Source organism: Oncorhynchus gorbuscha, linkage group LG12 (genome assembly GCF_021184085.1).
Source record: "Oncorhynchus gorbuscha isolate QuinsamMale2020 ecotype Even-year linkage group LG12, OgorEven_v1.0, whole genome shotgun sequence".
NCBI lineage: Eukaryota > Metazoa > Chordata > Actinopteri > Salmoniformes > Salmonidae > Oncorhynchus > Oncorhynchus gorbuscha.
The window spans coordinates 25732824-25759280 of NC_060184.1; the positions used below are offsets into that span (position 1 = coordinate 25732824).

The 26457-nt window shown below is 49.3% G+C and overlaps 1 protein-coding gene across 3 annotated transcripts in view; it reads left to right on the forward strand.

Moving 5' to 3' along the window:
• The window catches only part of aig1 (androgen-induced 1 (H. sapiens)), a 72879-nt gene that overhangs the window by 44998 nt on the left and 1424 nt on the right, over positions 1-26457 (forward strand). For all 3 annotated transcript variants that reach the window (XM_046291619.1, XM_046291620.1, XM_046291621.1), the window contains one exon: positions 25780-25943. In XM_046291619.1, the coding sequence (XP_046147575.1) occupies positions 25780-25943 (164 nt within the window). The remainder of the gene's footprint in view (positions 1-25779; positions 25944-26457) is intronic.

The window sequence follows — 26457 nt, forward strand, 5'->3', positions numbered from 1 at the left end:
CACTTTCTACAGTGGGCTAGCATCAACCTGCTCCGGAGCAGTACCGGCTTTTTGGATTTACACCCAGATCAAACACGGTGCCAAAATAGCCCGTGTGAAATAGGTTTCAGAACAATGCCTAGAATGCTTGCTGTTCAATCACAAAAGATGAAATGTCACTTAATTGACATATGCTTGTGATGCCTGTAATCGTTCTGCACGTTATTTTGAGAAGTAAATTCATACTATTTCATCCTTCTTCCTGAGGACAAAAAAACTAAACATTGGTTGCTATATCTAACAAAATGGTTGGTGTACAGCAGGCTGTACTAAAGGTCAACTACAACTGAAAACTCAACAGCTGGATGGGCAGTAAACGCACCATTTGTCTGTTTCCATAGATTTTCTATTTACATATAATTGGATATATCCATAATTATAGTATTGTTGCATGATTTCACCTGGATCAGAAAAGTTGATGTCTCATTCGCCATAGCACTCTCTGTACAGGGGCGAGATCGAATTTCAAAAGTGAAACATAGTTTCTGAGGTTAGACAGGCAGACAGCAAGTTTTATACAAACCATTACTGTTGGAAATCAATGCTCGGCTAGCTAGAAGCAAGATGAAATCATGTGTTAATTAATGTCTAATTGCTTATATTATTGTGTTTGTCCATTAGCCTACACTGTAAAACAATTCCTGTCATTTCTACTGTAAAATACTGGCTGCGCTGTAGCCAGAAGGTTACTGTAAATTTACATTGAATTACTTACAGCACATAAGCCAGTACATTATTGTAGATTTACAAGACCTTTACTTGAACACAAATGTACAGCATATTACTGGAACACCTGACCACAGCGACATGCTGTGTTTCTTGATTTTACAGTGGAAGCACAGTGGTTAGTAAAATCTTGTAGATGTACAGTGCAAGTAGCTTGTGCTAACGACGGGCAGTATTTCTGTTACATAGATTTGATATACTGTAGGTATTTCAAAACGTGCAATTCCTATTTTTTTTATTTGTGGCCTGAACTACAATTCATGTGACCTATTTTATAACTTATACAGTTTAATTAGAATACACATATTTTCTAATACAAATAAATACTTGCAAGTAGCCCGCAGAACTACAACATTCTCTGTAACGGTAACATCATATTTTTACTGGCTATGACTATGGTATATTCTTGTTTAACTTAGTTTAATACGCTGACTGTAAGTCGCTCTGGATAAGAGCGTCTGCTAAATGATCAAATTGTAAATGTGAAAATGGACACTTGCAAAGCACGCTGGATATTATTCTAAGCACCTTTGCCCCCAAACGAGGCCACATTTGATTAAAATACAAATAGTTTGAGGGCGGAGCTCATTATAATAATAACCAGCAGTGTGCTTTGCAAATGTTCATTTTTAACATTTCCATTTTGGTCATTTAGCAGACGCTCTGGTCGAAAGCGACATCACAGTCAGTGCATTCCTCTACGGTTGATTCAAAAACAGCACATCACAGTCAGTGCATTCCTCTACGGTTGATTCAAAAACAGCACATCACAGTCAGTGCATTCCTCTACGGTTGATTCAAAAACAGCACATCACAGTCAGTGCATTCCTCTACAGTTGATTCAAAAACAGCACATCACAGTCAGTGCATTCCTCTACGGTTGATTCAAAAACAGCACAACACAGTCAAAGCGACTAACACGTTTTCTGTGATCGTTTGTGGGAAGGTGTTGTAGTTAAGGATACATTGGTCTTCCACATATCCTGTATTTGTTACAAGTTACCTTTTGAATGTATCTTTGCCTATCTCTGGCTACATTACTGTAACATTCACAGTAACTTCCCACCAGCGTACTGGAAAATGCAGAGCAATGACAGTAGAATACTGTAAAATTAGGCTACTATAATGTAAGAAAGTAAATGCTACTGTAATCATGTTGATATTTTACAGTACTTTACTATAATTAAATGGGATTAGTACAAGCAGGTTGGCTGCTAGGTATTTGTATATTACAGCCTATTTATGAATATGTGGTGTTTTACATCACTTGCACTTCTAGAGGCCTAAACAAAAGCTCCCAAACTGGATGTGACTACAGGGCAAAACATATCGAAAAGGACATGGCTTAATCTCCAACCATTAAAGACTTGGAGCCACTCTGATCCGTCCCATAATCTGTCCCCTATACATTTAATTGTTAGGGAACTACTACCACAAATCACTTACATTGGTACAGCACTCTCACTAAGGGGTGCAACAAGTATAGCCTCTTACAAGGCACGCCTCAACTTTGGTTCATGAGCCACAACAATACCATGCACCCACAAATGTTTTTTGCAGCTCAAAAATTACAGTATGGTACTGAATTACAGTAAATGACTGACAGCACACTAGCCAGTAAATTACTGTAGATTTACAGGACGAATATACAAAAATATGGTATGGTACTTCATTCTGTGGGCTACTGCATTCTCACTAATAGGGTGCAACAAATATAGCCTCTTACAAAGCACGCCTGTAGAATGTCACTGTAAAATTGCTGTAATTGTACAGCAGAGTAGCAGAATGCCATTGAGCCCTCATAATGCATTGCTCTTTACAGTACTATACTCTAGTATAGAGTTACAGTAGCTAACTAAAAGTTTTGCTGTAAATGTACAACAATTTGTTACAGTGCAGTGCTTTGGAATACAAGTGTGAATCCTTAGCACAGGGCTAAAGCTTCGCCCAGGTTTAACAAATGCTTGTGTGAACACAGGCTAAACTAGCCCAGGGCTAAGATAGCCAGGGGCTCAGAACAATGCAGTCTGAAATGGCCTAAAATGTTATTGTCCATTTCCACTTGGGGCCATTAAAACAGACTCTTCAAAACAGGCATAGGACACATACTGTACAGAACAGAGAAACCATCACAGCAACATCACAGTATAAATACTGTATACTGTGTGTCTTGATGATGAATGTGATCTGTGTGGCTAATGAGAAGACAGGGATGTCCAGCCGCCCCGCCCCTCCCCTCTGCTTCTCCAGGCCCGGAGGTCTGGCAGCTAGCTCCATTCCCACGTTCCTCATGGCTCTGTCCCTCCACGCACTTATGATGGATGACCTTCTCCGAGCATGGTAACACACAGTCTCTGCTGCAGAAAAAACAGCCTCTAAACCTCCTCTATCAGTCAAGAAAGAGAGAAAGAAAGAGAGAGGGGGGGATCTGTCTCTGGTCTGGCAGAGAGGCCTACCTTGTGACAACACATGTTACAGAACCAGAGGACCAGACCCTAGTCCTCAGCACGGCACATGTAATGCTCTCAGAGAGGAGAGGCTTGGAGCCGAGGGAGCCCTCTACTACAGCTAACCAGGGCCGACAGCAAGGAGAAGGGGATTTGCCAGACCCACCTGACATGTAGGAGCCTTAGGCAACAAACACCTCTCTTCATTTTAATCCCTGGCTAAATGAAGATGATTATATCCCCACACGTCTCACAGGTTCAGAGAATCTGCCTCGTTTCCCTATGCTGGAGTTGGGTAAATCCATAGGCAGTCTTCACAGGAGGCTGGTGGCACCTTCATTGGGGAAGACGGACTCGTGGTAATGGCTGGAGCAAAATGAATGGAATGGTATCAAATATATCCAACATGGTTTCCATGTGTTTGATGTCATTCCATTCGCTCCGTTCCAGCCATTATTATGAGCCGTCCTCCCCTCAGCAGCCTCCACTGGCTGCCTTAAATGGGGATTCCCAGCCAGGGAGTTACAGAGAGAGAGAGGGGGAGGGGAATAGACAGAGAGAGCGAAAGAGAAAGATGTCAAGCCTAAAGTAGGACGAGCAAAGCTTCAGTGGCAGACATGTCTGATCTGTACAGTCTGCATAGTCTAAAATCTAGTCTAAAATCCCTCTTGGTTAGGAAGGAATTATACGGAACGTAATAAAAGAGGATAGAGGTCAACGGATGTAACAACTAATGTAACTGTTAGAAACCACCTTGTTTACCTCCACATGTGCAACTTGAAGACTGAAAAGTGCCATTCAACTAATTGCCCAATTATTGAATTCAGCTAATTGAAGCATTTACATAATTCACGGCCTTACTGACGCCCAACAACTTCCGTCTGTGGACTCAAGTATGTGCAATTTTTCATATTAGTGGGATCAGCTGTATTGTGCAGCAGCCTCGAGCCAGGGTAAGGGCCAGGGTAAGGGCAAGTCCAGTTTCACCTTGAGTGATTGCTTTGGAATCAGGGGAGGCTGTGAGTGGGCCAGCTGACGCAAAGGACTCTGGCGCCTCTCACTAATGTGCCCTTGTCCAGTACTGTATGCGCTCTCTCTCTCTCTGAGATCTCTCCAAGCAGTGCCTCTCCCTGAGACTTCTCCAAGCAGTTTCTCTCTCCCTGAGACCTCTCCAAGCAGTGTCTCTCTCTCTCTCTGAGACTCTCCTATCAGTGGCTCTCTCTCTGAGACCTCTCCTAGCAGTGTCTATTCTTGAGACCTCCTCCAGCAGTCTCTCTGTCTCTATGAGATCTCTCCTAGCAGTGTCTCTCTCATCTGAGACCTCTCCTAGCAGTGTATCTCTCTCTGAGATCTCTCATAGCAGTGTCTCTCTCAACTGAGACCTCTCCAATCAGTGTCTCTCTCTCTGAGATCTCTCCAAGCAGTGTATCTCTCTCTGAGACCTCTCCTAGCAGTGTCTCTCTCCCTGACACCTCTCCTAGAAGTGTCTATCCTTGAGACCTCCCCTACCAGGGTCTCTCTCCCTGAGATCTCCCCTTGAAGTGTCTCTATCTCTGAGAGCTCTCCTATTAGTGTCTCTCTCTCTCTGAGACCTCTCCTAGCAGTGACCCTCTCTCTGAGACCTCTCCCAGCAGTGTCTCTCTCCCTGAGACCTCCCCTAGCAGTGTCTCTCACTCTCTCTCTCTGAGACCTCTCCTATCAGTGTCCCTCTCTCTGAGACCTCTCCTAGCAGTGTCCCTCTCTCTGAGGCTCTTCTCGAGACCTCTGCTAGCAGTATCTCTCATCTGAGACCTCTCCAAGCAGTGTCTCTCTCTCTCTGAGACCTCTCCTAGCAGTGTCTCTCTCTCTGAGACCTCTCCTAGCAGTGTCTCTCTCCCTGAGACCTCTCCTAGAAGTGTCTATCCTTACGACCTCCCCTAGCAGTGTCTCTCTCCCTGAGATCTCCCCTAGAAGTGTGTCTCTCTCTCTCTCTCTCTGAGATCTCTCCTTGCAGTGTCCCTCTCTCTGTGACCTCTCCTAGCAGTGTCTCTCTCTCTCTCTCTATCCGAGACCTCTCCTAGCAGTGTCTCTCTCCCTGACACCTCTCCTATCAGTGTCTCTCCCCCTGAGATCTCCCTTAGAAGTGTCTCTCTCTCTCTGAGATCTCTCCTAGCAGTGTCCCTCTCTCTGAGACCTCTCCCAGCAGTGTCTCTCTCCCTGAGACCTCTCCTATAAGTGTCCCTCTCTCTGAAACCTCTCCTAGCAGTGTCCCTCTCTCTGAGATCTCTTCTCGAGACCTCTCCAAGCAGTATCTCTCATCTGAGACCTCTTCTTGCAGTGTCTCTCACTCTGAGACCTCTCCTAGCAGTGTATCTCTCTCTGAGATCTCTCATAGCAGTGTCTCTCTCAACTGAGACCTCTCCAATCAGTGTCTCTCTCTCTGAGATCTCTCCAAGCAGTGTATCTCTCTCTGAGACCTCTCCTAGCAGTGTCTCTCTCCCTGACACCTCTCCTAGAAGTGTCTATCCTTGAGACCTCCCCTACCAGGGTCTCTCTCCCTGAGATCTCCCCTTGAAGTGTCTCTATCTCTGAGACCCCTCATTGCAGTGTCTCTCTCTCTGAGAGCACTCCTATTAGTGTCTCTCTCTCTCTGAGACCTCTCCTAGCAGTGACCCTCTCTCTGAGACCTCTCCCAGCAGTGTCTCTCTCCCTGAGACCTCCCCTAGCAGTGTCTCTCACTCTCTCTCTCTGAGACCTCTCCTATCAGTGTCCCTCTCTCTGAGACCTCTCCTAGCAGTCTCCCTCTCTCTGAGGCTCTTCTCGAGACCTCTGCTAGCAGTATCTCTCATCTGAGACCTCTCCTAGCAGTGTCTCTCTCTCTGAGACCTCTCCTAGCAGTTTCTCTCTCTCTGAGATCTCTCCTAGCAGTGTCTCTCTCTCTGAGACCTCTCCTAACAGTCTCTCTCTCTCTGAGATCTCTCCTATCAGTGTCCCTCTCTCTGAGATCTCTTCTAGCAGTCTCTCTCTCTCTGAGACCTCTCCTAGCAGTGTCTCTCTCTCTCTGAGATCTCTCCTAGCAGTGTATATCTCTCTCTGAGACCTCTCCTAGCAGTGTCTCTCTCTCTGACCTCCCCTCGTAGTCTCTCTCATCTGAGACCTCTTCAAGCAGTGTCCCTCTCTCTGAGACCTCTCCCAGCAGTGTCTCTCTCCCTGAGACCTCTCCTATTAGTGTCTATCCTTGAGACCTCCCCTAGTAGTGTCTCTCTCTCTGATACCTCTCCTAGCAGTGTCCCTCTCTCTGAGACCTCTTCTCGAGACCTCTCCTAGCAGTATCTCTCATCTGAGAACTCTTCTAGCAGTGTCTCTCTCTCTGAGATCTCTCATAGCAGTGTCCCTCTCTCTGAGACCTCTTCAAGCAGTGTCTCTCTCTCTGAGACCTCTCCTAGCAGTGTCTCTCGCTCTGAGACCTCTTCAAGCAGTGTCTCTCTCTCTGATACCTCTCCTAGCAGTGTCCCTCTCTCTGAGACCTCTCCCAGCAGTGTCTCTCTCCCTGACACCTCCCCTAGCAGTGTCTCTCTCTCTCTGAGATCTCTCCTAGCAGTGTATCTCTCTCTGAGATCTCTCATAGCAGTGTCTCTTTCTCTGAGACCTCTTCTAGCAGTGTCTCTCTCTGAGATCTCTCATAGCAGTGTCTCTTTCTCTGAGACCTCTTCTAGCAGTGTCTCTCTCTCTGAGACCTCTCCTAGCAGTGTCTCTCTCTCTCTCTCTGAGATCTCTCATAGCAGTGTCTCTTTCTCTGAAACCTCTTCTAGCAGTGTCTCTCTCTCTCTTTCTCTCTGAGATCTCACCTAGCAGTGTCTCCTTATCTGAGACCTCTCCTAGCAGTGTCTCTCTCTCTTAGACCTCTCCTATTAGTGTCTCTATCTCTGAGACCTCTGCTAGCAGTGTCTCTTTCTCTGAGACCTCTCCTATTAGTGTCTCTCTCTCTCTGAGATCTCTCCTAGCAGTGTCTCTCTCTCTTAGATCACTCCTGGCAGTGTCCCTCTCTCTGAGACCTCTCCTATAAGTGTCTATCCTTGAGACCTCCCCTAGCAGTGTCTCTCTCTCTCTCTGAGACCTCTCGTAGCAGTGTCTCTATCTCTGAGACCTATCATAGCAATGTCTCTCTCTCTGAGACCTCTCCTATCAGTGTCTCTCTCTCTCTCTGAGATCTCTCCTAGCAGTGTCTCTCTCTCTCTGAGACCTCTCCTAACAGTGTCTCTCTCTCTGATATCTCTCCTATCAGTGTCCCTCTCTCTGAGACCTCTCCTAGCAGTGTCCCTCTCTCTGAGACCTCTTCTCGAGACCTCTCCAAGCAGTATCTCTCATCTGAGACCTCTCCTAGCAGTGTCCCTCTCTCTGAGACCTCTTCTCGAGACCTCTCCAAGCAGTATCTCTCATCTGAGACCTCTCATAGCAGTGTCTCTCTCTCTGAGACCTCTCCTAGCAGTGTCCCTCTCTCTGAGACCTCTCCCAGCAGTGTCTCTCTCCCTGACACCTCCCCTAGCAGTGTCTCTCTCTCTCTGAGATCTCTCCTAGCAGTGTATCTCTCTCTGAGATCTCTCATAGCAGTGTCTCTTTCTCTGAGACCTCTTCTAGCAGTGTCCCTCTCTCTGAGACCTCTTCTCGAGACCTCTCCTAGCAGTATCTCTCATCTGAGACCTCTTCTAGCAGTGTCTCTCTCTCTGAGATCTCTCATAGCAGTGTCCCTCTCTCTGAGACCTCTTCAAGCAGTGTCTCTCTCTCTGATACCTCTCCTAGCAGTGTCACTCTCTCTGAGACCTCTTCTCGAGACCTCTCCTAGCAGTATCTCTCATCTGAGACCTCTTCTAGCAGTGTCTCTCTCTCTGAGATCTCTCATAGCAGTGTCTCTCTCATCTGAGACCTATCCAATCAGTGTCTCTCTCTCTGATACCTCTCCTAGCAGTGTCTCTCTCTCTGAGACCTCTCCTACCAGTGTCTCTCTCTCTGAGATCTCTCCTAGCAGTGTCCCTCTCTTTGGGACCTATCTTAGCAGTGTCTCTCTCCCTGACACCTCTCCTAGAAGTATCTATCCTTGAGACCTCTCCTAGCAGTGTCTCTCTCTCTCTCTAACCGAGACCTCTCCTAGCAGTGTCTCTCTCCCTGACACCTCTCCTATCAGTGTCTCTCCCCCTGAGATCTCCCTTAGAAGTGTCTCTCTCTTCTCTGAGACCTCTCATATCAGTGTCTCTCTCTCTCTGAGACCTCTCCTATCAGTGTCTCTCTCTCTCTGACACCTCTCCTAGAAGTGTCTATCCTTGAGACCTCTCCTAGCAGTGTCTCTCTCTCTCTATCCGAGACCTCTCCTAGCAGCGTCTCTCTCCCTGACACCTCTCCTAGCAGTGTCTCTCCCCCTGAGATCTCCCTTAGAAGTGTCTCTCTCTTCTCTGAGACCTCTCCTAGCAGTGTCTCTATCTCTGAGACCTCTCATAGCAGTGTCTCTCTCTCTGAGACCTCTTCTAGCAGTGTCTCTCTCTCTGAGACCTCTCCTATCAGTGTCTCTCTCTCTCTGACACCTCTCCTAGAAGTGTCTATCCTTGAGACCTCTCCTAGCAGTGTCTCTCTCTCTCTATCCGAGACCTCCCTAGCAGTGTCTCTCTCCCTGACACCTCTCCTAGCAGTGTCTCTCCCCCTGAGATCTCCCTTAGAAGTGTCTCTCTCTTCTCTGAGACCTCTGCTAGCAGTGTCTCTATCTCTGAGACCTCTCATAGCAGTGTCTCTCTCTCTGAGACCTCTCCTAGCAGTGTCCCTCTCTCTGAGACCTCTCCCAGCAGTGTCTCTCTCCCTGACACCTCCCCTAGCAGTGTTTCTCTCTCTCTCTGAGATCTCTCCTAGCAGTGTATCTCTCTCTGAGATCTCTCATAGCAGTGTCTCTTTCTCTGAGACCTCTTCTAGCAGTGTCTCTCTCTGAGATCTCTCATAGCAGTGTCTCTTTCTCTGAGACCTCTTCTAGCAGTGTCTCTCTCTCTGAGACCTCTCCTATTAGTGTCTCTCTCTCTCTGAGATCTCTCCTAGCAGTGTCTCTCTCTCTTAGATCACTCCTGGCAGTGTCCCTCTCTCTGAGACCTCTCCCAGCAGTGTCTCTCTCCCTGAGACCTCTCCTATAAGTGTCTATCCTTGAGACCTCCCCTAGCAGTGTCTCTCTCTCTCTCTGAGACCTCTCGTAGCAGTGTCTCTATCTCTGAGACCTATCATAGCAATGTCTCTCTCTCTGAGACCTCTCCTATCAGTGTCTCTCTCTCTCTCTGAGATCTCTCCTAGCAGTGTCTCTCTCTCTCTCTCTCTCTCTCTCTGAGACCTCTCCTAACAGTGTCTCTCTCTCTGATATCTCTCCTATCAGTGTCCCTCTCTCTGAGACCTCTCCTAGCAGTGTCCCTCTCTCTGAGACCTCTTCTCGAGACCTCTCCAAGCAGTATCTCTCATCTGAGACCTCTTCTAGCAGTGTCTCTCTCTCTGAGACCTCTCCAAGCAGTGTATCTCTTTCTGAGATCTCTCATAGCAGTGTCTCTCTCATCTGAGACCTCTCCAATCAGTGTCTCTCTCTCTGAGATCTCTCCTTGCAGTGTATCTCTCTCTCTGAGACATCTCCTAGCAATGTCTCTATCTCTGAGACCTATCATAGCAATGTCTCTCTCTCTGAGACCTCTCCTATCAGTGTCTCTCTCTCTCTCTCTGACATCTCTCCTAGCAGTGTCTCTCTCTCTCTGAGACCTCTCCCAGCAGTGTCTCTCTCCCTGAGACCTCTCCTATTAGTGTCTATCCTTGAGACCTCCCATAGCAGTGTCTCTCTCTCTCTCTGAGACCTATCATAGCAATGTCTCTCTCTCTGAGACCTCTCCTAACAGTGTCTCTCTCTCTGAGATCTCTCCTATCAGTGTCCCTCTCTCTGAGACCTCTCCTAGCAGTGTCCCTTTCTCTGAGACCTCTCCCAGCAGTGTCTCTCTCCCTGACACCTCCCCTAGCAGTGTCTCTCTCTCTCTGAGATCTCTCCTAGCAGTGTATCTCTCTCTGTGATCTCTCATAGCAGTGTCTCTTTCTCTGAGACCTCTTCTAGCAGTGTCTCTCTCTGAGATCTCTCATAGCAGTGTCTCTTTCTCTGAGACCTCTTCTAGCAGTGTCTCTCTCTCTGAGACCTCTCCTAGCAGTGTCTCTCTCTCTCTCTCTGAGATCTCTCATAGCAGTGTCTCTTTCTCTGAAACCTCTTCTAGCAGTGTCTCTCTCTCTCTCTCTCTCTGAGATCTCACCTAGCAGTGTATCTTTATCTGAGACCTCTCCTAGCAGTGTCTCTCTCTCTTAGACCTCTCCTATTAGTGTCTCTATCTCTGAGACCTCTGCTAGCAGTGTCTCTTTCTCTGAGACCTCTCCTATTAGTGTCTCTCTCTCTCTGAGATCTCACCTAGCAGTGTCTCTCTCTGAGATCTCTCATAGCAGTGTCTCTTTCTCTTAGACCTCTCCTTGCAGTGTCTCTCTCTCTCTGAGATCTCTCCTAGCAGTGTCTCTCTCTCTTAGATCACTCCTGGCAGTGTCCATCTCTCTGAGACCTCTCCCAGCAGTGTCTCTCTCCCTGAGACCTCTCCTATTAGTGTCTATCCTTGAGACCTCCCCTAGCAGTGTCTCTCTCTCTCTCTGAGACATCTCCTAGCAATGTCTCTATCTCTGAGACCTATCATAGCAATGTCCCTCTCTCTGAGACCTCTCCTAACAGTGTCTCTCTCTCTGAGACCTCTCCCAGCAGTGTCTCTCTCCCTGACACCTCCCCTAGCAGTGTCTCTCTCTCTGAGATCTCTCCTAGCAGTGTCCCTCTCTCTGAGACCTCTCCCAGCAGTGTCTCTCTCCCTGACACCTCCCCTAGCAGTGTCTCTCTCTCTCTGAGATCTCTCCTAGCAGTGTATCTCTCTCTGAGATCTCTCATAGCAGTGTCTCTTTCTCTGAGACCTCTTCTAGCAGTGTCTCTCTCTGAGATCTCTCATAGCAGTGTCTCTTTCTCTGAGACCTCTTCTAGCAGTGTCTCTCTCTCTGAGACCTCTCCTATTAGTGTCTCTCTCTCTCTGAGATCTCTCCTAGCAGTGTCTCTCTCTCTTAGATCACTCCTGGCAGTGTCCCTCTCTCTGAGACCTCTCCCAGCAGTGTCTCTCTCCCTGAGACCTCTCCTATAAGTGTCTATCCTTGAGACCTCCCCTAGCAGTGTCTCTCTCTCTCTCTGAGACCTCTCGTAGCAGTGTCTCTATCTCTGAGACCTATCGTAGCAATGTCTCTCTCTCTGAGACCTCTCCTATCAGTGTCTCTCTCTCTCTCTGAGATCTCTCCTAGCAGTGTCTCTCTCTCTCTCTCTGAGACCTCTCCTAACAGTGTCTCTCTCTCTGATATCTCTCCTATCAGTGTCCCTCTCTCTGAGACCTCTCCTAGCAGTGTCCCTCTCTCTGAGACCTCTTCTCGAGACCTCTCCAAGCAGTATCTCTCATCTGAGACCTCTTCTAGCAGTGTCTCTCTCTCTGAGACCTCTCCAAGCAGTGTATCTCTTTCTGAGATCTCTCATAGCAGTGTCTCTCTCCTCTGAGACCTCTCCAATCAGTGTCTCTCTCTCTGAGATCTCTCCTTGCAGTGTATCTCTCTCTCTGAGACATCTCCTAGCAATGTCTCTATCTCTGAGACCTATCATAGCAATGTCTCTCTCTCTGAGACCTCTCCTATCAGTGTCTCTCTCTCTCTCTCTGACATCTCTCCTAGCAGTGTCTCTCTCTCTCTGAGACCTCTCCCAGCAGTGTCTCTCTCCCTGAGACCTCTCCTATTAGTGTCTATCCTTGAGACCTCCCATAGCAGTGTCTCTCTCTCTCTCTGAGACCTATCATAGCAATGTCTCTCTCTCTGAGACCTCTCCTAACAGTGTCTCTCTCTCTGAGATCTCTCCTATCAGTGTCCCTCTCTCTGAGACCTCTCCTAGCAGTGTCCCTTTCTCTGAGACCTCTCCCAGCAGTGTCTCTCTCCCTGACACCTCTCCTAGCAGTGTCTCTCTCTCTCTGAGATCTCTCCTAGCAGTGTCTCTCTCTCTCTCTCTGAGATCTCTCATAGCAGTGTCTCTTTCTCTGAAACCTCTTCTAGCAGTGTCTCTCTCTCTCTCTCTCTGAGATCTCACCTAGCAGTGTATCTTTATCTGAGACCTCTCCTAGCAGTGTCTCTCTCTCTTAGACCTCTCCTATTAGTGTCTCTATCTCTGAGACCTCTGCTAGCAGTGTCTCTTTCTCTGAGACCTCTCCTATTAGTGTCTCTCTCTCTCTGAGATCTCACCTAGCAGTGTCTCTCTCTGAGATCTCTCATAGCAGTGTCTCTTTCTCTTAGACCTCTCCTTGCAGTGTCTCTCTCTCTCTGAGATCTCTCCTAGCAGTGTCTCTCTCTCTTAGATCACTCCTGGCAGTGTCCCTCTCTCTGAGACCTCTCCCAGCAGTGTCTCTCTCCCTGAGACCTCTCCTATTAGTGTCTATCCTTGAGACCTCCCCTAGCAGTGTCTCTCTCTCTCTCTGAGACATCTCCTAGCAATGTCTCTATCTCTGAGACCTATCATAGCAATGTCCCTCTCTCTGAGACCTCTCCTAACAGTGTCTCTCTCTCTGAGATCTCTCCTATCAGTGTCCCTCTCTCTGAGACCTCTCCTAGCAGTGTCCCTCTCTCTGAGACCTCTTCTCGAGACCTCTCCAAGCAGTATCTCTCATCTGAGACCTCTTCTAGCAGTGTCTCTCTCTCTGAGACCTCTCCATGCAGTGTATCTCTTTCTGAGATCTCTCATAGCAGTGTCTCTCTCATCTGAGACCTCTCCAATCAGTGTTTCTCTCTCTGAGATCTCTCCTTGCAGTGTATCTCTCTCTCTGAGACCTCTCCAAGCAGTGTCTCTCTCTCTGACCTCCCCTAGCAATCTCTCATCTGAGACCTCTTCAAGCAGTGTCTCTCTCTGAGACCTCTCCTAGCAGTGTCTCTCTCTCTGAGACCTCTCCTAGCAGTGTCTCTCTCTCTGAGACCTCTCCTACCAGTGTCTCTCTCTCTCTGAGATCTCTCCTTGCAGTGTCCCTCTCTCTGTGACCTCTCTTAGCAGTGTCTCTCCCTGACACCTCTCCTAGAAGTGTCTATCCTTGAGACCTCTCTTAGCAGTGTCTCTCTCTCTCTCTCTATCCGAGACCTCTCCTAGCAGTGTCTCTCTCCCTGACACCTCTCCTATCAGTGTCTCTCCCCCTGAGATCTCCCTTAGAAGTGTCTCTCTCTCTCTCTGAGATCTCCCCTAGCAGTGTCCCTCTCTCTGAGACCTCTCCCAGCAGTGTCTCTCTCTCTGACCTCCCCTAGCAATCTCTCATCTGAGACCTCTTCAAGCAGTGTCTCTCTCTCTGAGACCTCTCCTAGCAGTGTCTCTCTCTCTGAGTCTCTCTCTCTGAGACCTCTCCTAGCAGTGTCTCTCTCTCTGAGACCTCTCTAGCAGTGTCTCTCTCTCTGAGACCTCTCCTACCAGTGTCTCTCTCTCTCTGAGATCTCTCCTTGCAGTGTCCCTCTCTCTGTGACCTCTCTTAGCAGTGTCTCTCCCTGACCCTCTCCTAGAAGTGTCTATCCTTGAGACCTCTCCTAGCAGTGTCTCTCTCTCTCTCTCTCTCTCAGTCTCTCTCTCTCTCTCTCTATCCGAGACCTCTCCTAGCAGTGTCTCTCTCCCTGACACCTCTCCTATCAGTGTCTCTCCCCCTGAGATCTCCCTTAGAAGTGTCTCTCTCTCTCTCTGAGATCTCTCCTAGCAGTGTCCCTCTCTCTAAGACCTCTCCCAGCAGTGTCTCTCTCCCTGAGACCTCTCCTATAAGTGTCTATCCTTGAGACCTCCCCTAGCAGTGTCTATCTCTCTCTCTGAGATCTCTCCAAGCAGTGTCTCTCTCTCTGAGACCTCTCCTAACAGTCTCTCTCTCTCTGACATCTCTCATATCAGTGTCCCTCTCTCTGAGATCTCTTCTAGCAGTGTCTCTCTCTCTGAGACCTCTCCTAGCAGTGTCTCTCTCTCTCTGAGATCTCTCCTAGCAGTGTATCTCTCTCTCTCTCTGAGACCTCTCCTAGCAGTGTCTCTCTCTCTGACCTCCCCTCGTAGTCTCTCTCATCTGAGACCTCTTCAAGCAGTGTCCCTCTCTCTGAGACCTCTCCCAGCAGTGTCTCTCTCCCTGAGACCTCTCCTATTAGTGTCTATCCTTGAGACCTCCCCTAGCAGTGTCTCTCTCTCTCTCTCTCTCTCTGAGACCTCTCCTAGCAGTGTCTCTATCTCTGAGGCCTCTTCTCGAGACCTCTCCTAGCAGTATCTCTCATCTGAGACCTCTTCTTGCAGTGTCTCTCTCTCTGAGACCTCTCCTAGCAGTGTAACTCTCTCTGAGATCTCTCCTAGCAGTGTCTCTCTCTCTCTGAGACCTCTCCCAGCAGTGTCTCTCTCCCTGAGACCTCTCCTATTAGTGTATATCCTTGAGACCTCCCCTAGCAGTGTCTCTCTCTCTCTCTGAGACATCTCCTAGCAGTGTCTCTCTCTCTGACCTCCCCTCGTAGTCTCTCTCATCTGAGACCTCTTCAAGCAGTGTCCCTCTCTCTGAGACCTCTCCCAGCAGTGTCTCTCTCCCTGAGGCCTCTCCTATTAGTGTCTATCCTTGAGACCTCCCCTAGCAGTGTCTCTCTCTCTCTCTCTCTCTGAGACCTCTCCTAGCAGAGTCTCTATCTCTGAGGCCTCTTCTCGAGACCTCTCCTAGCAGTATCTCTCATCTGAGACCTCTTCTTGCAGTGTCTCTCTCTCTGAGACCTCTCCTAGCAGTGTATCTCTCTCTGAGGTCTCTCCTAGCAGTGTCTCTCTCTCTGAGATCTCTCCTTGCAGTGTATTTCTCTCTCTGAGACATCTCCTAGCAATGTCTCTATCTCTGAGACCTATCATAGCAATGTCTCTCTCTCTGAGACCTCTCCTATCAGTGTCTCTCTCTCTCTCTGAGACCTCTCCCAGCAGTGTCTCTCTCCCGGAGACCTCTCCTATTAGTGTCTATCCTTGAGATCTCCCCTTGCAGTGTCTCTCTCTCTCTCTCTGAGACATCTCCTAGCAATGTCTCTATCTCTGAGACCTATAATAGCAATGTCTCTCTCTCGGAGACCTCTCCTAACAGTGTCTCTCTCTCTGAGATCTCTCCTATCAGTGTCCCTCTCTCTGAGACCTCTCCTAGCAGTGTCCCTCTCTCTGAGACCTCTTCTCGAGACCTCTCCAAGCAGTATCTCTCATCTGAGACCTCTTCTAGCAGTGTCTCTCTCTCTGAGACCTCTCCATGCAGTGTATCTCTTTCTGAGATCTCTCATAGCAGTGTCTCTCTCATCTGAGACCTCTCCAATCAGTGTTTCTCTCTCTGAGATCTCTCCTTGCAGTGTATCTCTCTCTCTGAGACCTCTCCAAGCAGTGTCTCTCTCTCTCTGACCTCCCCTAGCAATCTCTCATCTGAGACCTCTTCAAGCAGTGTCTCTCTCTCTGAGACCTCTCCTAGCAGTGTCTCTCTCTCTCTGAGACCTCTCCTAGCAGTGTCTCTCTCTCTGAGACCTCATCTACCAGTGTCTCTCTCTCTCTGAGATCTCTCCTTGCAGTGTCCCTCTCTCTGTGACCTCTCTTAGCAGTGTCTCTCCCTGACACCTCTCCTAGAAGTGTCTATCCTTGAGATCTCTCCTAGCAGTGTCTCTCTCTCTCTCTCTATCCGAGACCTCTCCTAGCAGTGTCTCTCTCCCTGACACCTCTCCTATCAGTGTCTCTCCCCCTGAGATCTCCCTTGGAAGTGTCTCTCTCTCTCTCTGAGATCTCTCCTAGCAGTGTCCCTCTCTCTGAGACCTCTCCCAGCAGTGTCTCTCTCTCTGACCTCCCCTAGCAATCTCTCATCTGAGACCTCTTCAAGCAGTGTCTCTCTCTCTCTGAGACCTCTCCTAGCAGTGTCTCTTGCTCTGAGACCTCTCCTACCAGTGTCTCTCTCTCTGAGACCTCTCCTACCAGTGTCTCTCTCTCTCTCTCTCTGAGATCTCTCCTATCAGTGTCCCTCTCTCTGAGACCTCTCCTAGCAGTGTCCCTCTCTCTGAGACCTCTTCTCGAGACCTCTCCAAGCAGTATCTCTCATCTGAGACCTCTTCTAGCAGTGTCTCTCTCTCTGAGACCTCTCCATGCAGTGTATCTCTTTCTGAGATCTCTCATAGCAGTGTCTCTCTCATCTGAGACCTCTCCAATCAGTGTTTCTCTCTCTGAGATCTCTCCTTGCAGTGTATCTCTCTCTCTGAGACCTCTCCAAGCAGTGTCTCTCTCTCTCTGACCTCCCCTAGCAATCTCTCATCTGAGACCTCTTCAAGCAGTGTCTCTCTCTCTGAGACCTCTCCTAGCAGTGTCTCTCTCTCTGAGACCTCTCCTAGCAGTGTCTCTCTCTCTGAGACCTCATCTACCAGTGTCTCTCTCTCTCTGAGATCTCTCCTTGCAGTGTCCCTCTCTCTGTGACCTCTCTTAGCAGTGTCTCTCCCTGACCCTCTCCTAGAAGTGTCTATCCTTGAGACCTCTCCTAGCAGTGTCTCTCTCTCTCTCTCTCTCTATCCGAGACCTCTCCTAGCAGTGTCTCTCCCCCTGAGATCTCCCTTGGAAGTCTCTCTCTCTCTCTCTCTGAGATCTCTCCTAGCAGTGTCCCTCTCTCTGAGACCTCTCCCAGCAGTGTCTCTCTCTCTGACCTCCCCTAGCAATCTCTCATCTGAGACCTCTTCAAGCAGTGTCTCTCTCTCCGAGACCTCTCCTAGCAGTGTCTCTCTCCCTGACACCTCTCCTATCAGTGTCTCTCCCCCTGAGATCTCCCTTGGAAGTGTCTCTCTCTCTCTCTGAGATCTCTCCTAGCAGTGTCCCTCTCTCTGAGACCTCTCCCAGCAGTGTCTCTCTCTCTGACCTCCCCTAGCAATCTCTCATCTGAGACCTCTTCAAGCAGTGTCTCTCTCTCTGAGACCTCTCCTAGCAGTGTCTCTCGCTCTGAGACCTCTCCTAGCAGTGTCTCTCTCTCTGAGACCTCTCCTACCAGTGTCTCTCTCTCTCTGAGATCTCTCCTTGCAGTGTCCCTCTCTCTGTGACCTCTCTTAGCAGTGTCTCTCCCTGACCCTCTCCTAGAAGTGTCTATCCTTGAGACCTCTCCTAGCAGTGTCTCTCTCTCTCTCTCTCTCTATCCGAGACCTCTCCTAGCAGTGTCTCTCCCCCTGAGATCTCCCTTGGAAGTCTCTCTCTCTCTCTCTGAGATCTCTCCTAGCAGTGTCCCTCTCTCTGAGACCTCTCCCAGCAGTGTCTCTCTCTCTGACCTCCCCTAGCAATCTCTCATCTGAGACCTCTTCAAGCAGTGTCTCTCTCTCTGAGACCTCTCCTAGCAGTGTCTCTCGCTCTGAGACCTCTCCTAGCAGTGTCTCTCTCTCTGAGACCTCTCCTACCAGTGTCTCTCTCTCTCTCTGAGATCTCTCCTTGCAGTGTCCCTCTCTCTGTGACCTCTCTTAGCAGTGTCTCTCCCTGACCCTCTCCCAGAAGTGTCTATCCTTGAGACCTCTCCTAGCAGTGTCTCTCTCTCTCTCTCTATCCGAGACCTCTCCTAGCAGTGTCTCTCCCCCTGAGATCTCCCTTGGAAGTCTCTCTCTCTCTCTCTCTGAGATCTCTCCTAGCAGTGTCCCTCTCTCTGAGATCTCTCCCAGCAGTGTTTCTCTCTCTGACCTCCCCTAGCAATCTCTCATTTGAGACCTCTTCAAGCAGTGTCTCTCTCTCTGAGACCTCTCCTAGCAGTGTCTCTCTCTCTGAGACCTCTCCTACCATTGTCTCTCTCTCTCTGAGATCTCTCCTTGCATTGTCCCTCTCTCTGTGACCTCTCTTAGCAGTGTCTCTCCCTGACCCTCTCCTAGAAGTGTCTATCCTTGAGACCTCTCCTAGCAGTGTCTCTCTCTCTCTCTCTCTCTCTCTCTCTCTCTCTCTCTCTCTCTCTCTCTCTCTCTCTCTCTCTCTCTCTATCCAAGACCTCTCCTAGCAGTGTCTCTCCCCCTGAGATCTCCCTTGGAAGTGTCTCTCTCTCTCTGAGATCTCTCCTAGCAGTGTCCCTCTCTCTGAGACCTCTCCCAGCAGTGTCTCTCTCTCTCTGACCTCCCCTAGCAATCTCTCATCTGAGACCTCTTCAAGCAGTGTCTCTCTCTCTGAGACCTCTCCTAGCAGTGTCTCTCTCTCTGAGACCTCTCCTACCAGTGTCTCTCTCTCTCTGAGATCTCTCCTTGCAGTGTCCCTCTCTCTGTGACCTCTCTTAGCAGTGTCTCTCCCTGACCCTCTCCTAGAAGTGTCTATCCTTGAGACCTCTCCTAGCAGTGTCTCTCTCTCTCTCTCTATCCGAGACCTCTCCTAGCAGTGTCTCTCTCCCTGACACCTCTCCTATCAGTGTCTCTCCCCCTGAGATCTCCCTAAGAAGTGTCTCTCTCTCTCTGAGATCTCTCCTAGCAGTGTCCCTCTATCTGAGACCTCTCCCAGCAGTGTCTCTCTCCCTGAGACCTCTCCTATAAGTGTCTATCATTGAGACCTCCCCTAGCAGTGTCTATCTCTCTCTCTGAGATCTCTCCAAGCAGTGTCTCTCTCTCTGAGACCTCTCCTAACAGTCTCTCTCTCTCTGAGATCTCTCCTATCAGTGTCCCTCTCTCTCAGATCTCTTCTAGCAGTGTCTCTCTCTCTGAGACCTCTCCTAGCAGTGTCTCTCTCTCTCTGAGATCTCTCCTAGCAGTGTATCTCTCTCTCTCTGAGACCTCTCCTAGCAGTGTCTCTCTCTCTGACCTCCCCTCGTAGTCTCTCTCATCTGAGACCTCTTCAAGCAGTGTCCCTCTCTCTGAGACCTCTCCCAGCAGTGTCTCTCTCCCTGAGACCTCTCCTATTAGTGTCTATCCTTGAGACCTCCCCTAGCAGTGTCTCTCTCTCTCTCTCTGAGACCTCTCCTAGCAGTGTCTCTATCTCTGAGGCCTCTTCTCGAGACCTCTCCTAGCAGTAACTCTCATCTGAGACCTCTTCTTGCAGTGTCTCTCTCTCTGAGACCTCTCCTAGCAGTGTATCTCTCTCTGAGATCTCTCATAGCAGCGTCACTCTCATCTGAGACCTCTCCAATCAGTGTCTCTCTCTCTGAGACCTCTCTTATAAGTGTCTATCCTTGAGACCTCCCCTGGTAGTGTCTCTCTCTCTCTCTCTGAGATCTCTCCAAGCAGTGTCTCTATCTCTGAGACCTATCATAGCAATGTCTCTCTCTCTGAGACCTCTCCTATCAGTCTCTCTCTCTCTCTCTCTCTGAGATCTCTCCTAGCAGTGTCTCTCTCTCTGAGACCTCTCCCAGCAGTGTCTCTCTCCCTGAGACCTCTCCTATTAGTGTCTAGCCTTGAGACCTCCCCTAGCAGTGTCTCTCTCTCTGAGATCTCTCCTAGCAGTCTCTCTCTCTTTCTCTGAGACCTCTCCTAACAGTGTCTCTCTCTCTGAGATCTCTCCTATCAGTGTCCCTCTCTCTGAGACCTCTCCTAGCAGTGTCCCTCTCTCTAAGACCTCTTCTCGAGACCTCTCCTAGCAGTATCTCTCTCTCTCTGAGACCTCTCCTAACAGTGTCTCTCTCTCTGAGATCTCTCCAAGCAGTGTATCTCTCTCTCTGAGACCTCTCCTAGCAGTGCCTCTCTCTCTGACCTCCCCTAGCAGTCTCTCTCATCTGAGACCTCTTCAAGCAGTGTCTCTCTCTCTGATACCTCTCCTAGTAGTGTCCCTCTCTCTGAGACCTCTTCTCGAGACCTCTCCTAGCAGTATCTCTCATCTGAGACCTCTTCTAGCAGTGTGTCTCTCTCTGAGATCTCTCATAGCAGTGTCTCTCTCATCTGAGACCGATCCAATCAGTGTCTCTCTCTCTGAGATCTCTCCTAGCAGTGTATCTCTCTCTCTGAGACCTCTCCTAGCAGTGCCTCTCTCTCTGACCTCCCCTAGCGGTCTCTCTCATCTGAGACCTCTTCAAGCAGTGTCTCTCTCTCCGATACCTCTCCTAGCAGTGTCTCTCTCTCTGAGACCTCTCCTAGCAGTGTCTCTCTCTCTGAGACCTCTCCTACCAGTGTCTCTCTCTCTGAGATCTCTCCTAGCAGTGTCCCTCTCTTTGGGACCTATCTTAGCAGTGTCTCTCTCCCTGACACCTCTCCTAGAAGTGTCTATCCTTGAGACCTCTCCTAGCAGTGTCTCTCTCTCTCTCTCTCTCTCTCTCTCTCTCTCTAACCGAGACCTCTCCTAGCAGTGTCTCTCTCCCTGACACCTCTCCTATCAGTGTCTCTCCCCCTGAGATCTCCCTTAGAAGTGTCTCTCTCTTCTCTGAGACCTCTCCTATCAGTGTCTCTCTCTCTCTGAGACCTCTCCTATCAGTGTCTCTCTCTCTCTCTGACACCTCTCCTAGAAGTGTCTATCCTTGAGACCTCTCCTAGCAGTGTCTCTCTCTCTCTATCCGAGACCTCTCCTAGCAGCGTCTCTCTCCCTGACACCTCTCCTAGCAGTGTCTCTCCCCCTGAGATCTCCCTTAGAAGTGTCTCTCTCTTCTCTGAGACCTCTCCTAGCAGTGTCTCTATCTCTGAGACCTCTCATAGCAGTGTCTCTCTCTCTGAGACCTCTTCTAGCAGTGTCTCTCTCTCTGAGACCTCTCCTATCAGTGTCTCTCTCTCTCTGAAACCTCTCCTAGAAGTGTCTCTCTCTGAGATCTCTCATAGCAGTGTCTCTTTCTCTGAGACCTCTTCTAGCAGTGTCTCTCTCTTTCTCTCTCTCTCTCTCTCTGAGATCTCACCTAGCAGTGTCTCTTTATCTGAGACCTCTCCTAGCAGTGTCTCTCTCTCTTAGACCTCTCCTATTAGTGTCTCTCTCTCTGAGATCTCACCTAGCAGTGTCTCTCTCTGAGATCTCTCATAGCAGTGTCTCTTTCTCTTAGACCTCTCCTTGCAGTGTCTCTCTCTCTCTGAGATCTCTCCTAGCAGTGTCTCTCTCTCTTAGATCACTCTTGGCAGTGTCCCTCTCCCTGAGACCTCTCCCAGCAGTGTCTCTCTCCCTGAGACCTATCCTATAAGTGTCTATCCTTGAGACCTCCCCTAGCAGTGTCTCTCTCTCTCTCTGAGACCTCTCCTAGCAGTGTCTCTATCTCTGAGACCTATCATAGCAATGTCTCTCTCTCTGAGACCTCTCCTATCAGTGTCTCTCTCTCTCTGAGATCTCTCCTAGCAGTGTCTCTCTCTCTATGAGACCTCTCCTAACAGTGTCTCTCTCTCTGAGATCTCTCCTATCAGTGTCCCTCTCTCTGAGACCTCTCCTAGCAGTGTCCCTCTATCTGAGACCTCTTCTCGAGACCTCTCCAAGCAGTATCTCTCATCTGAGACCTCTTCTAGCAGTGTCTCTCTCTCTGAGACCTCTCCAAGCAGTGTATCTCTTTCTGAGATCTCTCATAGCAGTGTCTCTCTCATCTGAGACCTCTCCAATCAGTGTCTCTCTCTCTGAGATCTCTCCTTGCAGTGTATCTCTCTCTCTGAGACCTCTCCCAAGCAGTGTCTCTCTCTCTGACCTCCCCTAGCAATCTCTCATCTGAGACCTCTTCAAGCAGTGTCTTTCTCTCTGAGACCTCTCCTAGCAGTGGCTCTCTCTCTCTGAGACCTCTCCTACCAGTGTCTCTCTCTCTGAGATCTCTCCTTGCAGTGTCCCTCTCTCTGTGACCTCTCTTAGCAGTGTCTCTCCCTGATACCTCTCCTAGCACTCTCTCCTAGACCTCCTAGCAGTGTCTCTCTCCCTGAGACCTCTCCTAGCAGTGTCCCTCTCTCTCTCTCTCTCTCTCTATGAGACCTCTCCTAGCAGTGTCTCTCTCTCTGAGACCTCTCCTATCAGTGTCTCTATCTCTGAGACCTATCATAGCAATGTCTCTCTCTCTGAGACCTCTCCTATCAGTGTCTCTCTCTCTCTGAGATCTGTCCTAGCAGTGTCTCTCTCTCTGAGATCTCTCCTATCAGTGTCCCTGTCTCTGAGACCTCTCCTAGCAGTGTCCCTCTCTCTGAGATCTTTTCTGAGACCTCTCCTAGCAGTATCTCTCTCTCTGAGACCTCTTCCTAGCAGTGTCTCTCTCTCTGAGATCTCTCCTAACAGTGTCTCTCTCTCTGAGATCTCTCCTATCAGTGTCCCTGTCTCTGAGACCTCTCCTAGCAGTGTCCCTCTCTCTGAGACCTTTTCTCGAGACCTCTCCTAGCAGTATCTCTCATCTGAGACCTCTTCTAGCAGTGTCTCTCTCTCTGAGACCTCTCCATAGCAGTGTATCTCTCTGAGATCTCTCCTAGCAGTGATCTAGATCTCTCCAATCAGTGTCTCTCTCTCTGAGACCTCTCCAATCAGTGTCTCTCTCTCTCTGAGATCTCTCTCTGAGACCTCTCCAAGCAGTGTCTCTCTCATCTGAGACCTCCCTAGCAGTGTCTCTCTCTGAGACCTCTCCAAGCAGTGTCTCAGTGTCTCTCTCTCTGAGACCTCTCCTACCAGTGTCTCTCTCTCTGAGACCTCTCCTAGATCAGTGTCTCTCTCTTGAGATCTCTCCTAGCAGTGTCTCTCTCTCTCTATGAGACCTCTCCTAGCAGTGTCTCTCCCTGAGACCTCTCCTAGCAGTGTCTATCCCCTGAGACCTCCCTAGCAGTGTCTCTCTCTCTCTAAGACCTCTCCTAGCAGTGTCTCTATCTCTGAGACCTCTCATAGCAGTGTCTCTCTCTCTGAGACCTCTCCTAGCAGTGTCTCTCTCTCTGAGACCTCTCCTAGCAGTGTCTCTCTCTGACACTCTCTCTCCTATCAGTGTCTATCCTGAGACCTCTCCTAGCAGTGTCTCTCTCTCGCTCTATCCGAGACCTCTCCTAGCAGTGTCTCTCAGTGTCTCTCTCCCTGACACCTCTCCTAGCAGTGTCTCTCTCCCTGAGATCTCCCTTAGAAGTGTCTCTCTCTTCTCTGAGACCTCTCCTAGCAGTGTCTCTCTCTCTGAGACCTCTCCTAGCAGTGTCTCTCTCTCTGAGATCTCTCCTAGCAATCTCTCTCTCTGAGACCTCTCCTAGCAGTGTCTCTCTCTCTGAGACCTCTCCTAGCAGTGAGACCTCTCTCTCTCTGAGATCTCTCCTAGCAGTGTCTCTCTCTCTGAGACCTCTCCTAGCAGTGTCTCTCTCCCTGTGACCTCTCCTAGCAGTGTCTCTCTCTGAGACCTCTCCTAGCAGTGTCTCCTGAGACCTCTCCTAGCAGTGTCTCTCTCTCAGTGTCTATCTGAGACCTCTCCTAGCAGTGTCTCTCTCCCTGACACCTCTCCTAGCAGTGTCTCTCCCCTGAGATCTCCCTTAGAAGTGATCTCTCTCAGTGTCTCTCTCTCTGAGATCTCTCTAGCAGTGTCTCTCTCTCTGAGACCTCTCCTAGCAGTGTCTCTCTCTCTGAGACCTCTCCTAGCAGTGTCTCTCATCTGAGACCTCTTCTAGCAGTGTATCTCTCTCTGAGACCTCTCCTAGCAGTGTCTCTCTCTCTGAGACCTCTCCTAGCAGTGTCTGAGATCTCTCCTAGCAGTGAGACCTCTCCTAGCAGTGTCTCTCTCTCTCTCCGAGACCTCTCCTAGCAGTGTCTCTCTCTCTGACACCTCTCCTAGCAGTGTCTCTCCCCTGAGACCTCTCCTTAGAAGTGTCTCTCTCTTCTCTGAGACCTCTCCTAGCAGTGTCTCTATCTCTGAGACCTCTCCTAGCAGTGTCTCTCTCTCTTTCTGCAGTGTCTCTCTCCTTAGCAGTGTCTGAGACCTCTCATTCAAGCAGTGTCTCTGAGACCTCTCCTAGCAGTGTCTCTCTCTCTGAGACCTCTCCTAGCAGTGTCTCTCTCTCTCTCCTGAGTGACCTCCCCTGAGCAGTGTCTCTCTCTCTGAGACCTCTCCTAGCAGTGTCTCTTTCTCTGAGACCTCTCCTAGCAGTGTCTCTCTCTCTGAGACCTCTCCTAGCAGTGTCTCTGAGACCTCTCTATCAGTCTCTCTCTGAGACCTCTCCAATCAGTGTCTCTCTCTCTGAGACCTCCTAGCAGTGTGTCTCTCTCTGAGATCTCTCCTAGCAGTGTCTCTTTCTCTGAGACCTCTCCTAGCAGTGTCTCTCTCTCTCTGAGATCTCTCCTAGCAGTGTCTCAGTGTCTCTTATCTGAGACCTCTCCTAGCAGTGTCTCTCTCTCTGAGACCTCTCCTATTAGTGTCTCTTTCTCTGAGACATCTGCTAGCAGTGTCTCTTTCTCTGAGACCTCTCCTATTAGTGTCTCTCTCTCTGAGATCTCACCTAGCAGTGTCTCTCTCTCTGAGATCTCTCATAGCAGAGTCTCTTTCTCTTAGACATCTCCTAGCAGTGTCTCTCTCTCTCTCTCTGAGATCTCTCCTAGCAGTGTCTCTTTCTCTGAGACCTCTCCTATTAGTCTCTCTCTCTCTCTCTCTCTCTGAGATCTCTCATAGCAGTGTCTCTCTCTCTGAGACCTCTTCCAGCAGTGTCTCTCTCTCAGACCTCTCCTAGCAGTGTCTCTCTCTCTCTGAGATCTCACCTAGCAGTGTCTCTCTTTCTCTCTCTCTCTCTGAGATCTCACCTAGCAGTGTCTCTCTCTCTCTCTGAGATCTCTCATAGCAGTGTCTCTCTCTCTGAGACCTCTTCCAGCAGTGTCTCTCTCTCAGACCTCTCCTAGCAGTGTCTCTCTCTCTCTCTCTGAGATCTCACCTAGCAGTGTCTCTCTCTCTCTGAGACCTCTCCTAGCAGTGTCTCTCTCTCTCTCTCTCTCTGAGATCTCACCTAGCAGTGTCTCTCTCTCAGACCTCTCCTAGCAGTGTCTCTCTCTCTCTCTCTCTCTCTGAGATCTCTCATAGCAGTGTCTCTCTCTCTGAGACCTCTTCCAGCAGTGTCTCTCTCTCAGACCTCTCCTAGCAGTGTCTCTCTCTCTCTGAGATCTCACTTAGCAGTGTCTCTCTCTCAGAACTCTCCTTGCAGTGTCTCTCTCCTTTGAGGGCATGTTACCTCAATCCACTGACACTGATGGTCCTTCTAATGTCCTCTACCACTGTACTGTATCGGTAGTACTGTATGTTCAAGTACAGCATTACATGTACTGTATGTTCTCCATTTCAGTGGTTCGGGCATAGTTTAGGACGGGTACGTTTATATCATCATCTCACTATTAAAAATGTTGTCTGGATTCCTACAGTAAGACAACCATGTGGGTGTGCTGTCTGTCAGACACTCACTGGACCAGACTGAAAGGGATGTGGCTGGATACTCTAGAAGGCAGACAGACAAAGTGACACAGACAGTGGGTGGATGGATGGCAGCAACAAAGGATCTCCACTTTGGCCAACTTTGAGCCTCTATTGACACAGACAGCTGGCTGTAATATAAAAGTATCTACTCTGTACTCTCTCTCTTTCCTTATATCTTTGTCCTCTATCTCACCCCTACCTCCCTCTCGCTCTCCTGTCAGGATGTGCTGGGTGCATCATGTGACCGGAGTGTGGGTCTACCCCCTGTTGGAGCAGATCAGTCCCCTGGCGAAGGTGGCCTTCTTCTTCTGCCTCACTGTCCTGATTAACATCTACTACGTCCTGGGAGAGATCCTCAACAGCTACATCTGGGACGGCTCCAAATGTAAGCCCTCAGGACGTCTGGCAGCCGCTGGTGTGTGTGTGTGTGTGTGTGTGTGTGTGTGTGTGTGTGTGTGTGTGTGTGTGTGTGTGTGTGTGTGTGTGTGTGTGTGTGTGTGTGTGTGTGTGTGTGTGTGTGTGTGTGTGTGTGTGTGTGTGTGTGTGTGTGTGTGTTAGCCACAGTGCGAAGCGGAATAGCATGTTAGGTGCCTGTCCTGGCGCAAATCCCTGCACAGAATCCCTGTGATTTCACTCACACCAGCACTCACCCACACACACAAGTGCAAACTAGTGCAAAATGTGTAACACACTAACATATTTACCCACACACACACATTGCACATACACTCGCACACCTGTACACACTTGAGCTATCACACACACACATTCCAGTACCCATTTCCATTAAAAGTGCGGGCTGGGAGGTCTGTGGGAGTAGTGCCACCTGCGGTGCTGAGTAACAGATGGGAAATGAGGAGAGAAGAAGAGTTGACTGCAGCTAGCATACACCAAATCCT